The 13,299-nt window shown below is 60.6% G+C and overlaps 1 protein-coding gene across 3 annotated transcripts; it reads right to left on the bottom strand.

Moving 5' to 3' along the window:
- Nucleotides 1–8,000: 8,000 nt before the first annotated feature.
- Nucleotides 8,001–13,293, bottom strand: FAM189B (family with sequence similarity 189 member B). Of its 3 annotated transcripts, none has more exons than XM_029936027.1 (12): nucleotides 12,714–13,293; nucleotides 12,458–12,514; nucleotides 12,153–12,263; nucleotides 11,931–12,050; nucleotides 11,676–11,783; nucleotides 11,028–11,203; nucleotides 10,810–10,909; nucleotides 10,440–10,509; nucleotides 9,706–10,263; nucleotides 9,132–9,200; nucleotides 8,772–9,025; nucleotides 8,001–8,683 (listed from the first exon to the last, which is right to left on the bottom strand). In XM_029936027.1, exons 1-12 carry the CDS (start codon nucleotides 12,936–12,938, stop codon nucleotides 8,510–8,512), a joined length of 2,022 nt encoding a protein of 673 aa, XP_029791887.1. In that variant the 5' UTR covers nucleotides 12,939–13,293; the 3' UTR covers nucleotides 8,001–8,509. The 3 variants fall into 3 exon arrangements, with proteins under 3 accessions (XP_029791887.1, XP_029791889.1, XP_029791888.1); XM_029936029.1 differs by having other exon boundaries at nucleotides 9,132–9,137; XM_029936028.1 differs by having other exon boundaries at nucleotides 11,028–11,200.
- Between the last annotated feature and the right edge of the window lie 6 nt (nucleotides 13,294–13,299).

Below are 13,299 nucleotides of genomic sequence, written 5' to 3'. Positions count from 1 at the left end.
AGCGGCGCGGTGCGTGGAGCGGCTGGGTGCACGCAGGGCGCAGCGGGACCCGCTCGGCCGGGGCCTCTGCCCGGCGACGGCAGGTTGCCCGGCTGTGGCTGCGCTGCCCCCTCCAGGATGCCCGTCTCCTCCGTTCCTGCGCTGTATCCAAAACAAACTTCAGGTAAAACTTCTCTGCATTATTATATGATAAAGTCTTACTAAATGGAAAGACTTAATTTTTTTCTAAGTTTTAACTATTTATTTTTGACAGAGAGAGAGAAGGAGAGAGAGACCAAGCGGAGGAGGGCAGCGCTAGAGGGAGACGATCTGAAGCAGACACAGTATTAGCACAGAGCCCGACGGGCACGAGCCCACGACCCACGAGATGGTGACCTAAGCGGAGGTCGGACGCTTGACCCCCTGAGCCACCCAGGCGCCCCTGGAAGGCTGAAATTTGATTTTTGCTTTGCACGTGTTGTTGAGCAGAACATCCTCACGTCGGCGGAATGACAGGCAGCTTTCCGCGCTGCAGGACGGCCCCCCACCCGGCACGTCTGCGGCCCTGCGCTGCACTGCTGACACCTCAGTCGGCTTCTGGACCCGGAACCCCGATAAAGTCACAAGTTTCCAGAACGCCCCCTAGGGGGCGACTGCGGACCACGGCCCTGGGGGGGGCCCCCCCCCCCCCCCCCCCCCGGGCCTGCTGGCGGTGGCCACGAGGGGCGCACGAGGTGGCCACAGACTCATCCTCAGGCCCCTTGCACAGCACTTTTAAAAGTTTAGCTGAGCACCAGAGAGGGCAGCTGGGGGAGGAATATAAGCCACAAGCAGAAGAACAAAAATAGTTTGGCTGACCCAGCACCGCAGCTCTGACCCCCTGCGCAGTCCGAGGGCGGGGCTGTGGGCCCAGCTCAAGGGGCAGCTCCAGCGCCGGGGAGGGGTGGGGGGTGGCAGGTACCCCACCAGCAGGCTTCTGGCTCCTCTGGCCTCGGACCAGCTCCCAAGGGAGGGGCCCCCTCCCAGGCCCAGGTCAACAGCACAGTCAAGTCAAAGAGAGGCCCTCTCCCATTCCACGCTCTGGCTGCGCCGGAAACATTTTAACCCAAGGGACGAATGGGTGAACCTTACCTGTCCCGCTGTGACCCATCCTGCCGGCTCTGGCATCTGATGGGGACACACCACTCCTGATTCCTGACTCCACCAGTTACCTCCTCTGCCCCTCACGCACCGGGGTGTGTTTTCCTCCCCGGACTCATGTGAGGAATCAGCCCCCCGATCCCAGCCTTTTGGAGATGGAGCTGACATGTAGCCAACGACGGGCAAGGTTAGGTGCGGAGCAGGATGCCGGACTCCTGCCCGTGCTGCCAAGTGATCACTGCAATAACGTTCGTTCGATTAACTGACATAGTTTTTACTTTTTAAAAAATGTGTTTTATCTTACTTTTGAGAGACAGACAGAATGTGAGCAAGGGAGGTGCAGAGAGAGAGGGAGACACAGAATCGGAAGCAGCTCCAGGCTCCGAGCCGTTAGCACAGAGCCCCATGCGGGGCTCAAACTCACAAACCACCGTGAGATCATGACCTGAGCCGAAGTCAGAGCCTGAACCCACGGATCCACACAGGTGCCCCTTGATCAACCGACTCTTAAACACGAATCATAGCTTACGTGGTGAAGCCCGGGGCGACCTGAGTGCTGTACCCCACACAGTGTCCTGGAATCTCCCCAAGAGAGCAGCAGCCAATCTTCCACACGTGCTCATCACAGCCGTTAGCTGTACAACTTCACACCGCAGAGGAGACACGTGGGGTGCAGCCGAGTCAGGCGCGGGTGCAGGTCCGTGGTGTCACCGGCCCCCCAGCATCTCCACAGCGTGTGGTTGGTCCTCAAAGGTGGCAGACCCTTGCAGACCAAATACTGTGGTTTCTCCTCCTTCGGAACCTCGAAGCCCCGCCCTCAGAGGCAAGCCGAGAAAGGGCCTCGGTGGTTGCTGAATGAATGAATGAGTTACGTTACCATGGCTTATTCGAGGCTCTGCCGGTCCGTGTTCCAGACTGTCCTGAGTGTGGTCCGTATTGTAGGTTAGCAAACGGAGTAAAAATTGAAAGTCATTAACTTGCTGTTTTGGCTTCTGTAAATTGCTTTGCAAATGTATCTCTCTGTTCACCGTTCTGACTGACTACGTGGTGACCGCTGTGTGGCTCTCCCTTGGAATTACCAGAAGGTGCTAACCTCGCCTGTAAACTTGCCTGCTTTCTAAACAGACAACTTAGGTCGTAAATTGCCCCCCCCGCCCCGTCTGAGGCTGACCGGACAAAGCACACGTGCGGGAAGTCACAGAGTCACTGTCTCACGGAGCCTGGAGGGCCTGACTGTAATTGGTCATTTCAAGACCCTCTAAGACAAAGAACTTTAAAACTGACAGGGTCCCTCCAGCACTACTTGACCCGGCCCGCAGGTCAGTCAACGCAGGTCCTGAGGGAGGGAGGGAGAATTGGGGGGCAGGGGGCACAGAGAATGGAGGCAAGACAAAGTTTCTGATCAAGCCTCAGTTTATTGAGAAAACACAAGCATTTTATAAAGAGCAGAAAGCGCAGGTCAGTTACTAAGAAACAGGGTCCCGTGAAAAGACTAGGGTAAAGGAAAAACAGAAGCTGCAGTTTTAGCACAGCGTCTGAGGAGCCGATAAGAACGTCCGGCCAAGCTGTCTCTGGCCGTGAGCTGGGAGTGATGACACTGTCCTGCCCTGCAGGTGGCTGATCTTAGGTCAGGGCACACATCTCTTCCCCCGGCTGCTCTTCTGGCAGCTCTCCACAACTACTGTTTGTAAAAACGGGACCGGGTGTCCTGAAATGCCGTGACCTCTAACTGGTTAACTGGACCATGTTTGCCGCCTTGCTGACGTCATACAAGCTCGCTGCCACCGTGTTCTGGGCCCTTCTCTGCTCCTCAACACCAGGGAGATCAGGGTTGGCCCGGCCGAAAATAAAATCTTGCCTCGCTCCCACTCGGGGTTTGGTGTCTTTATCATCACGCTGTCACAGTCCAAAGCACAGGGGCCGTGGACAGGAGCAGGATGCGGCTAACCGGACGCAGCGGTCAGACTTCGAGAAAGGCCTAACGAAGCGATGCGGTTGAGGCTGCAGGCAGTGTGGGCTCCAACACGACCACTGGGGAACCTGCCGGCACTTTCTGCACTGTCCTGAGCCTCCCGTGCACGGTTGTGGTGAGGCTCACCGAAGATAAGGATGTCTGTGGACTGGAAAGTTCCATGGAAAACTCACTGAGGAATCAGTACTTTCTCGATACTCAGCCTTTCTGTCTTTCCTCCAGGGACAGTCCCAGGCAGCTTGTGTCCAAAACTCTTAGCCTCCACCGTTTCCCTCCGCTGCCACTGTTTGTCCCTGTCCCCTTAAAGAGGGGCAAGGCAAGATGGGGGTTTGAGCCTGGACACTGGAGTGACTGCTCAGGACCGAAACCCTTGCTCAGTCGCTCACTAGATCTGAGATTCTGGGAAGTGAGCTGACTTCTGAGAGCCCGAGTTTCCTCATCTCCAGAACTGCGGCCTCGGGGGTTGTGACGAGGATTTAATGGGGCAAAGCACGAGACAGGATTGTGTGCGGCCAGACTTCCTGCATCCCCAGGCCTGCTGGTCCCCAGGCCACTAATGGTCTCTCTGTGGCTAAGTCCAAGGGGTAGTGGTCAGCCCTTATGTGACCTGCCTCTCAACCTCAGGCGACACAGGACGGCCCCCTCCTGCCGCGTGCTTCCGTCTTCATGACTCTACCTCTGCTTGTTCGGACGGCCCCTCACTCCTTGGGCTGCTCCTTGTCTTTTGTCCAGGGGGCCGCCGGGGGTCTGGTCTATGCCTTCTCTCCTCATATGCCATGTTCTCCCCGAGGAGAACCCCCACGGCGTTGATTACTTTCTAGTTGCTTTTGGCTCGAAAATCACCACCTCCGATCCCAGTCTTTCTCCGGGGATTGACTCTGTGATGGGACTCTGCCCTCCAGACCCTTCCTCCGGGTGTGTCACAGACGCGTCAGCAGGACGTCCTGAGCTCGTTGTGCCCTCTGGCCAACTCTGTTCTTCCGGTGTTCTTTCCCCAGGAACGGAACCCCTTCCTCTCAGAACCCGGGGCTCAGCTTTGAGTCTGTTCTCTCTCTGTATACTCTTGCCACCGCACCCCCCCCCCATTATTTCTCTTCTAAACTACTGAAAAATCTCTTTCTTGGTCTCCTATCCTCCACTTTTATAATCCATTCTCCAAGAACTGGATGTTCTAGCTAAAATATGAATTATGAAGCTTCCACTCTCTCTTCTTCCTAAGAGCCTTCGGGGCTCCTCATTGCCCTTAAGAGAGGTCAAGGGTCCTGGCCCTGTCCCACCCTCCTTTCTCACCTCTCTACCTGCCCCTTCTGCTCCAACTACACTTCCACACTTCACCTTGCCTCTCTCTCTCCTTCTGACCATGAATTTCTTTTCCTCTCTTAAAAAAAAATTAATACTCATTTTCTGACGCCTCTGCCTGCGTTAGGCATCCTTGCTATGTGCTCCCCAATTCATACATCCAACAAATAATTGAGTATCTGCTCTATGCCAGACCCTTCTCTAGCCTGGGGACACAGCAATGAGCAGGATGATAAAGTCCCTGGCCCTATGGAGCTCATATTCAAGTGAGGATGGAAGAGAGAAAAACAGTTTCGGGTGACCATGAGAATTACGAAGCAAAATAAAAGCCAGGGTGTGCTGGTCAGAACCAGCGAGGGGGAGAGTGAGAGGTGAGTCCGGAGAACAAGTTGGCTTCCAGATTCTGTAGGGCCTTAGTGACCCCAGTGACGCGTCTAGGTTTTGTTCTGACATGGAAATTCACTGGAGAGTTTCGTGCAGGGAAGTGACGAGATTAGATGTATATTTTTAAAAGATCATTTTGGCTGTCGTGTCGAAATCAGACCGGAGGGGCAGGTGCCGAGGGGCAGCGCCAGCCCTCCCCTTCTCAGTGGCCCTTCGGCCGCCCGCTCCAGCACACAGGGCTGTCCCTCTCCAGCCGGCATCCTTCACGCCTATTCCTCTTCCTTTCAGAACTCAGCTCATATGCCATTTTCTTTTTTATGTTTTATTTTATATTTGAGGCAGAGACAGAGAGTGAGCAGGAGAGGTGGAGAGAGATAGACAGAATCCAAAGCAGGCTCCAGTCTCCAAGCTGTCAGCACAGAACCCAAAGCGGGGCTCAAACTCAGACTGTGAGATCATGACCTGAGCCGAAGTCGGACGCTTAACTGACTGAGCCCCCCAGGCGCCCCTCATATGCCATTTTCTTACAAACTCTCTCTCCACACGAGCTCCCGCAGCCCTCCTGTAACACGAGGTCGCAGCCTTTACTTCTTTTGTGCAGCTCACCGCCGTTGTACTTAACTGTACCGATGGCTGCTCTGTCCGAGTGCTCACCAGCCTGTCTGGTGCCCTGCCTTATCCTCCGAGCCTGATGCCGGGGTCTTGTCACAGCTTCCTGTCCCTGATGCCTCGTCCCGGCGCCGTATTATCTGGTGCCCTGTGCCCAATGCTATCCCCACTCCCTACCCCTGGTGTCCTATCTGCACCTTATCCCCAGGGCCTTATCTCTTGGTGCCCTATCCCCAAACCCCAGTGCCCTACCACCGGTGCCCTGGATCTGGCCCCCAAATCTCTGGAGTGCCCTATCCCCACACCCTATCCCTGGTGCCCTATTGCCAAAGACCTATTCTCAGCACCCTATCCCTGCTCCCTATCCCCGGTGCCCTATCCCGGGTGTCCTCACAGTGCCTGGCATTGGTCCTGTGCACAGTGTACATTTGTCGAATGGCTAAGGAATGGATAAATTATACAGACTTTCTTCTCACTCCACCTTTCAAGAAAACAAGTGGATGGAGAGCATTTGAAGATTTCATCCCCCCCCCCCCCACACAAAATTTTTTAAAGGGGGGGAGCCTGGGTGGCTTAGTCGGTTAAGCAGCCAAGTGGCCATCTTCAGCTCAGGTCATGATCTCCTGGTTTGTGGGTTGGAGCCCCGCATGGGGCTCTGAGCTGACAGCTCAGAGCCTGGAGTCTGCTTCAGATTCTGTATCTCCCTCTCTCTCTCTGCCCCTCCCCTGCTCATGCTCTGTTTCTCTCTGTCTCATAATAAATAAACATAAAAAAATATTTCATCCCCTCTTCTTCATTAGCACAAGAGGACTATTCCTACACTTAATAAATGATAAAAGGTGAACTGCAAACACTGGAAGAAGACAGCGAGTCCAACATTGCAACATCCAACACGCCTGCCGTCGGCGAAGCGAAACAGCATCCTCGGCCGGAGGCGCAGGGAAAGCCCCGCGCGGCCCGGGAGGCCAGCGCCCAGGAAGCCTGCAGCCCCTCCGCTCGCAGTCGCGCGATGCGCTGGGCGGCACGCGGGCGGGGCCTCGAACCGCTGGGAGGCGGGCCGCCGGCCCGTTCCGCAGGCCTATTGGCCGTCTCGGGGACGGACTGCTCTCGCTGGCCAGCCATAGTCCCGATGGGGCGCAAGCGTATTCGGGTGTGCACGCGAAAGGGCGCGGAAGGCCAGAAGCGCGCATGTGCCCGGGCGCCCGGGGAATCCGCGCTGTAACGGGTCGGGGGTGGGTGGAGCTGGGCTGCCCTCCGGAGCTGGCTCCTTTGGGAGCCTCAGCGTAGGGAAGAGTCAGTGCCCAGGAACTGCCCCGCGGGAACCCCAGTGCCCACCTCCTCCCATCGCACCTGGCCGTCGGCCGCGCCCCAGCACTCCCCGAGGCCGCTCGTCGGGCTCGGGAGCTGTTCCAGAAGCTTGGCTGCCAGTCGCCGCGCGCGCGCCGTCCCCTCCCCGCCCCCGTCCGCGCCCTGCGGCCGCGCGAGCACCGCTCCAGTACCTTGACAGACCCAGCGCAGTGAGCAAAACCAAAAACAAGCTGATGCTGGGTAGTGGCAAGTGCTCCGAACAACGTGGCACTGCTGCAGCGGGGCGCCCAGGGAGGTGAGGGGGGCACGGCCACAGGGCATGGGCGTGGGGCGGGGGAAGGAGGGGCGCGGAGGCCTCGTGTGAGGCAGTTCCTGGAGCAGTGACACAGGCGGTACCTGACCCCGTCGTGTGCTGGCGGGTTTGGAGACCGTTGTAAATACAGTGGGAAGCCATCCGACTTCGGCAGGACTCGGTGTGATTTCCTATCACTTTGCCGAGCGGAGAATGGATCTTAGGAAGAGTGGAAATAGACCAGTTCAGAGGCCGGGAGGGAGGGGGGAGGGTGGCTTGAACTAGGTAGCTGGTGAAACAGGCAAGAAGGCAGGTTAGGATTGGGTGTGTTGGATGAGGGAAAAGATGAAATCAGGAGGATTCCCAAGCTTCTGGAATGTGCAGCCGGCCGAGCGGCGATGCTGTTTGTCGCGCTGGGAACAGTGGAGGAGGAACCGGGGCTGGGGCTGGGTGCAGGGGTTCACCTGCGGCCACGCGGGCACATCCGAGCAGAGGTGTCAAGTCGGAGGTTGGAGCTCTTGGAGGGACCAAGAAGAGACTTCTCCGGGGACATGTAGATGGCATTTAAAGCTATAGGTTTTGGTAGTGCCTCTTACAGCAGAAAACAGAAGAGGGTCAGGGGGAGAGTTCCGGACCTCCACCATTATACCCCTCAGCAGAGGTGTGGGAACTCGCAAAGGAAAGTGAAAGGGTAGAGAGAAAAAAAAAATGGGAGAGCGTGATGTCTTCAAAAGGCAAAATTCAAGAGGAAAGATGCTAATTATCCGGGGTTAATGTTTCTCAGGGTCAAGTGACATGCAGGCAGAGGAATGGCCACTGAACACTTTTTCAAGAGTGCTGCCTGGGGAGGGTGTGGGCGGAGCCTGAGTGGAGTGTTCAAGAAGTGGAGGCAAGGAAGAGAGACATTTTATGAAAAGGAGCAGAGACACAGACAGCCGGAAAAGTCTTGAGAGAATTTTCGTAACTACGAGGGATGCCAGCGCAAATTTCAGTGGTGACCAAGAATGATCCAGAAGAGAAGGGGAAAGTTGAAATTTATTGAAGGCTTAGTGTATTAAGAGCTTTACAAACATTCATCTTCACCATGTTTTACGGGTCAGGCAATTGAGGTTAAATAACTTGCCCGAGGTCATGCAGCTAGAGGCGGCAGAGCTGAGAGTCACCCAGATTTTTCCGTCTTCGTGCCTCACACGCCCACGACACGGGCGCCCAGCCCCTGTGCGTCAGCACTGGGACGTGCCTCCCCCTGGCCCTGGGGCCCCTGTCGAACCAGGAGCGCTCTTTCATGCTGGGGGATGAGACTCTATCTTCCTCTTCCGGGGCTGTAAGCCGGGGCCTCTCCCCCCACAGCCTGAATGCCCATGCAGCAGGGGACAGCAGCCCCCCGGGCCGGGGGGGCAGAGGCAAGCAGCGGGAGCCCCTGGCGGCAGGAGGTACAGGGACACTTCTGGGAGTGCTCAGCGGGCTTTTTCCGCATCAGCCAGTGCGTGGCCCCGGCGTTCACCTGAATCTGCTCAGTGCCCCGGTCAGAGCCCTGTCTCCCGGCTGCCCCCGCTGAGGCTGAGGCTGTGGGGGCGGGTGCCGCGCTCCAGGCGTCGGGCAGACAGGAGGCGCCGAAGGGAGGAGCCGGAGCTCAGGTCACCGCAGCTGCGAAGGTGGAGGCTCTCTCGGCCTGGCCGGCCCCATGGGCTGCGGGGCACCTAGACGCAGACGCGGGAGAGGCCGTCGGGTTCAACCGGACGGTCCAGGCTCTCCTGGGTGCACTTCCCAGACTCCCCTAGCTCCTACCTGCTTAAGCCCATGGGCCCCATTGCCACCGGGGTCTGAGGCCTTCTTGGACATCTGGAAGAAACGAGTGACCAAGCCCCGGCCCGGCCAGCTGCTCTTCAGGTCTCCCAGGGACGGGGCAGGCGCAGGGCCCGCGGGCAGGGGGACCTTTCGAAAGGTGGGCACGGGGCGCCGTTTCTCAGCCGAGCGGGCACGGAGCAACTTTGGAGAAGGGCAGCGGGCTAGACGGAAGAGGCAGGCTTCTGAGCAGAGCCCTGGAGAGAGAGAGGGACGAAGAGCGGGGAGAGGGGAAGGGTGGTGCAGAGAGGGCCAGGCAGCACTGCCCTGCCCCCCGCCCTGGGCACCAACCACAGGCCTCACCTGTATCTGCAGAGGAAACGGAAGCTGCTTCTTCCTCGAGCACTTTGGTATAAAGGCCCCTGAAGTCAGCTGTGGAGGGGGTGGGGCTGGGGCTGAAGGTGCCAGTGAACATGCCCACCAACCCCGCAGCGGGCATCACCTCTGCCCCCTGGGAAGGGGACTGAGGTGGTCTCCTTCGTGGCTTCACCCCCCCAGTTCCCGGCGCTTGCGGGCGGCAATGAGCTATGCCTGGGCGAAGGTGGGAGTGCAGGGCCTCGTCCCGCGGGGACCCCAGGGCACCTGGGCGGCCGTGCAGTCTCGCACACCTGGTAGGGAGGGGAGGCTCAGAGTGGGTGGGTAACTAACTCCAGCCCAGCCATGGAATCGGGGTCCAGAAAACACTTCTTTCAGCCACCCAGTTACGATGGCGTGTTTGTGTTTTCAGGAGCACACCAGCAGTGCCCCCTGGAGGAGTGAACTCACTCCATTTCCCTCCTGAGGGACCTCAGCACGTCCCAGCTCCCAGCGGGGGTCACTGGCCCCAGGCCCCCTTCCCCCACCCATCGGCTCCTGAACCCTGGGCAGGGGTGCTCACCGGTGTTGCTGGAAGTGGTGATGCCCGGGTCACTGTGGGACCGTGGCAGCAGCAGCGGTGGTGGCAGGGGAGCCGGATTGGGAGGCCGGTGCCCCGGGGGGGTGAGAGAACCTGAGCTGTCGCTGAAGCGGCGGGCGGGGGCGCAGGCAGGAGCAGCAGCAGCGGCAGTCCCCGGCCGGCCGCTGCCCCGGGGGACCCTCCGCCTCAGCTCGGGGAAGCAGGGTCCCACCCAGGGCGGCCAGCCTTCCAGCCGGTGGCAGCTGCGGGCGGCCGTGGGGGCCCCCAGGGGGGGCGGGCCCTCAGGGGCGGAGCAGGAGTAGGAGCGGGCCGCCCTGGGGGGCCTCCGGGGCAGGGGGCTGTCCTCGAAGGGACCTCGCAGGCCGCAGTCCAGACTGAGGCAGTAGCCGGCACGGCTGCGCTGAATGGAGCGGAAGAGCACGTAGTCGACGGAGCGCACGGAGCCCTGCAGCTCCAGCAGGCACGAGTCCTCCGACGGGCTTGAGCCCCCGGGGAGGTCACCGATGGCGGACAGCGCCAGAGACCCGCTGTCCATGGACACTGCGGGCGGCAGAGGGCATGAGGTGGCACCAGCCCATGCCGGACCACGCTGCCTCCATTCTGCCTCAAAGGAGGCCGGTCAAGTCCAGGGCTCCCCAGAACCACCCACCCGGCCCCCACTCGCTCGGCTGCCCCAGGCCCCCCGGCCCTCGCCCACCTCCCTACGTCCTGCTCACCGTCTACGATGGAGGCCACTCGCTCGCAGATGCAGGAGCCGTCGTGAAGCTGAGGGTCAAACAGAGTGGCCTGTGGGAGACACGAGTGTCAGGGGCCAGCCCCAGACGCTGCTCCGGCCACCCCGCCTGCGGGACAGAGCTCTGGACACCCAGACTGCAGTCCCGCTTTGTCACTTTGCACGGGTCAGTTCTGTGGGCCTCAGTTTCCACAGCTCCCGCCCCACCTCGCCGGGCTGTCGGGGAGATGGAAGAGGACCGTGGACGTGCTGAGGTGACAAAGACTGAGAGAACTGCTCTCCCTGTCCAGGGCCAGCAGCTGAGCCCCTCGGGCTCTGTCCCAGCCCCCAGGCCGCACGGGGCCCACTCTCACCTGGCTGTCTCCCCGCAGCCCCATGACGGCCTCATAAGAAGGGGGACAATCGGTAGGGTACAAGGGGACCGGGCTGTCCATGGAGCCGTTGTAGGTGATGCTGGGAGAGTGAGGGAGAGGAAGGAGTCTGGCAGGGCAGTCCTAAGCTGCAGGGCTCCCTCCCTGCCACTCCTGGCTTCGTGCTGCCCCCACCCCTGCAGGGCGTGGCCAGGCCTCACCTCTGAGCGTCCGTTTCGGAGCTGCAGGTGTACTCCGGGGGATAGTAGGGGGGTGGGGGCACCGGCGGGACAAACTCCTCTAAGTCCAGCATGGTGTGCGGCAGAGGGGCTGGCGGCGGGGAGGTACAGCCCAGAGACCCCAAGGGGCCTGAGACTGAGCGCTCCGGGGCCAGCTGCTGTAGGGCAAGCAGGTCAGCGGCAGGGCTGCCGGGCACGCGGCTCCGAGGCCGCAAACCCCTCCGGCGGCTGAGCTCCGGCCCCTCCCTCGGCCAGCACCAGCCGTCTTCTGTCTGGAAAGTCCTTGCTTTGTGGCCCATCTCTGTCCAGAACTGCCACCTGGCCCCTGCCCCCACTCCAACATTGATCCTTTACCCTCATCCCCATCTGGGATCTTCCGTCTGGACTCCACCCAACTTGTAGTCTCACTGTTGGGTCGGGTCACAGACTTCTCCACTCCCTGTCCTCCCCCTCGTCAGTCTCCCTCGGGCCCCCTCTGTGTCCCTACCCTATGGGTGCCCAACAAGTGACCCGCAGCCTCTGGTGGGCAGAAGCCAGCGCCACAGCCACCATCCCCTCGAGCCCGCTCCCAGCGCATACATGCCTGCCCCCGCCGTAGCTGCGTGGCTTTGACCCTGGCTTCCCCCTCACCGTGTGCACAAGGTCCAGGGAGAAGATTTGGATGCAGCAGACAATGGCTGAGAGGGTGCAGATGACGGCAGCACAGACAGTGAGCCCGCAGACACTGAAGAGCAAGTTCTGGAGGAAAGAGAAAGATGATGGGGGAGGGGTAAATATCCCCCCCCCCCCCCCCCCCCCCCCCGCCCTGGGCCGGTGAGGCAAAGGTGCGCACCAGGAGGATGGTGGGGGAGAAAGTGATGGCTGAAGTGGGGCGCGCACGCTCACCTTGAGGGCCCCTCGGGCTTCCTCACAGGTGGAGTTGGGGGCAACTTTCAGTTCCTGTCCCGACTCTGGACAGGGCCGAAGAAGGGGAACGGAGGGGCAGCACACACAGACCTTCCCTTCCTGGGTGGGAGCGGCGAGGGCGAGGCAGCGAGTTAGGACAAGCCCCGGGGGTCCGCCCCCGCCCCCAGCCAGGCCTTTCCGGCTCTCCCTCCTCCGTCTCACCATGGAGCAGTCTTGGAAGTCTCGGGCCAGCTGAGCGTTCTTACAGGAGAGAACAGAGCCGGCCATGCTGAGCATGACACAGAGCACCGAAAGCAAGGAGAAGAAGGAGATCTGGAGGAAGCAGGTGCACGCTCAGCGCCGGCACCCTTGGGGGTGCGCGCCACCGCGGGTGGGGCCCCCTCCGCGGACACTCATCCGGGGCAGGCACGAACCGCCCAGCCAGTTCGCTTCAACAGGGTGTCTGTGGGCCTCCCCTCAGGTGCTGAGCACCTGCCTCCCAACGGACACCAGACCCTAACACCTACCACTAGAGTGAATGGCCGTTTCCAAGACACAACGCCAACTACCCCGGAGAACGCCAGCTAGGGACAGAGTGGATACAGGCTCAGCCTGGCAGGGGGAGGCACCTGAGTGAGCCCCTCACCACAGGGTGCGCCCAGCCCTATAGGAAAACAGAAGCCCCGAGGAGGGAGGAGGGACCAGCTCCTGGACTGGTAACGTGTGTGGAGGGGTGGGGCCCCAGGAGCCTTACCCCACCCAACCACCGGGCACCCAACTCACCGAGAATCCAGCCCAAGACGGGCAGGACCTCTTGATGCTCTCGGTGGTGGTGACGGAGGAGGCCACCATGCTGAAGGTGACCACCAGGACGCCCAGGAGCACCTGGGCCAGCCCCAGCGAGAGCAGGGCCTGCAGCCACGGTCGGTGAAGGCGGAGGTGGGTAAGGCCCCGGGTGCTAGGTCGACTGGTCAGCGAGCGGCTGGAGTCACTGGGCGAGGGCATCATGACTGCCGCGCGGTTGCCTGCGGCTCGCTCGGCCTCCACCGGCGCTTGGGAGCATCTCAGAGGCGCCCAAGGCCCCGTCCTCTCTCCTCTCCACCCTCTTCGCTCTAGAGCCCACCTCCCAGATGGGTCCCCTGGGACATGGCCCAAGGCCTCCAGCTGGGCGGGGGCCCAAGGGAGGGGCGTCGCGGAGGGGTCGCAGGGGGCTCCCTCCCCACCACGGGCAACGGACGGGCACCGTGCCCGGGAAGGCGATGAGGACGCGGGGGCGCCGGCTCATCGCATCTCCCTGGAGAACAGGGGCGCCGAGAAGGGCAGGTCCAGGCGTTAGGAGAGGCGGCGGTCTGGAACCCGGGGCGGGGCA

This window comes from Suricata suricatta, chromosome 3, assembly GCF_006229205.1.
Source record: "Suricata suricatta isolate VVHF042 chromosome 3, meerkat_22Aug2017_6uvM2_HiC, whole genome shotgun sequence".
Lineage (NCBI taxonomy): Eukaryota > Metazoa > Chordata > Mammalia > Carnivora > Herpestidae > Suricata > Suricata suricatta.
This window is presented reverse-complemented; position numbering and strand designations above follow the sequence as displayed.

Excerpts from the sequence above, each read along its gene's own strand:
- FAM189B (XM_029936027.1), bottom strand. The coding sequence starts at position 12,938 with ATGATGCCCTCGCCCAGTGACTCCAGCCGCTCGCTGACCAGTCGACCT. Across the intron at positions 9,026-9,131 it reads CGTTTCCTCTGCAGATACAG|GGCTCTGCTCAGAAGCCTGC; the intron begins GTGAGGCCTGTG and ends CTCTCTCTCCAG. Across the intron at positions 8,684-8,771 it reads GGGCCCATGGGCTTAAGCAG|GTGCCCCGCAGCCCATGGGG; the intron begins GTAGGAGCTAGG and ends GTCTGCGTCTAG.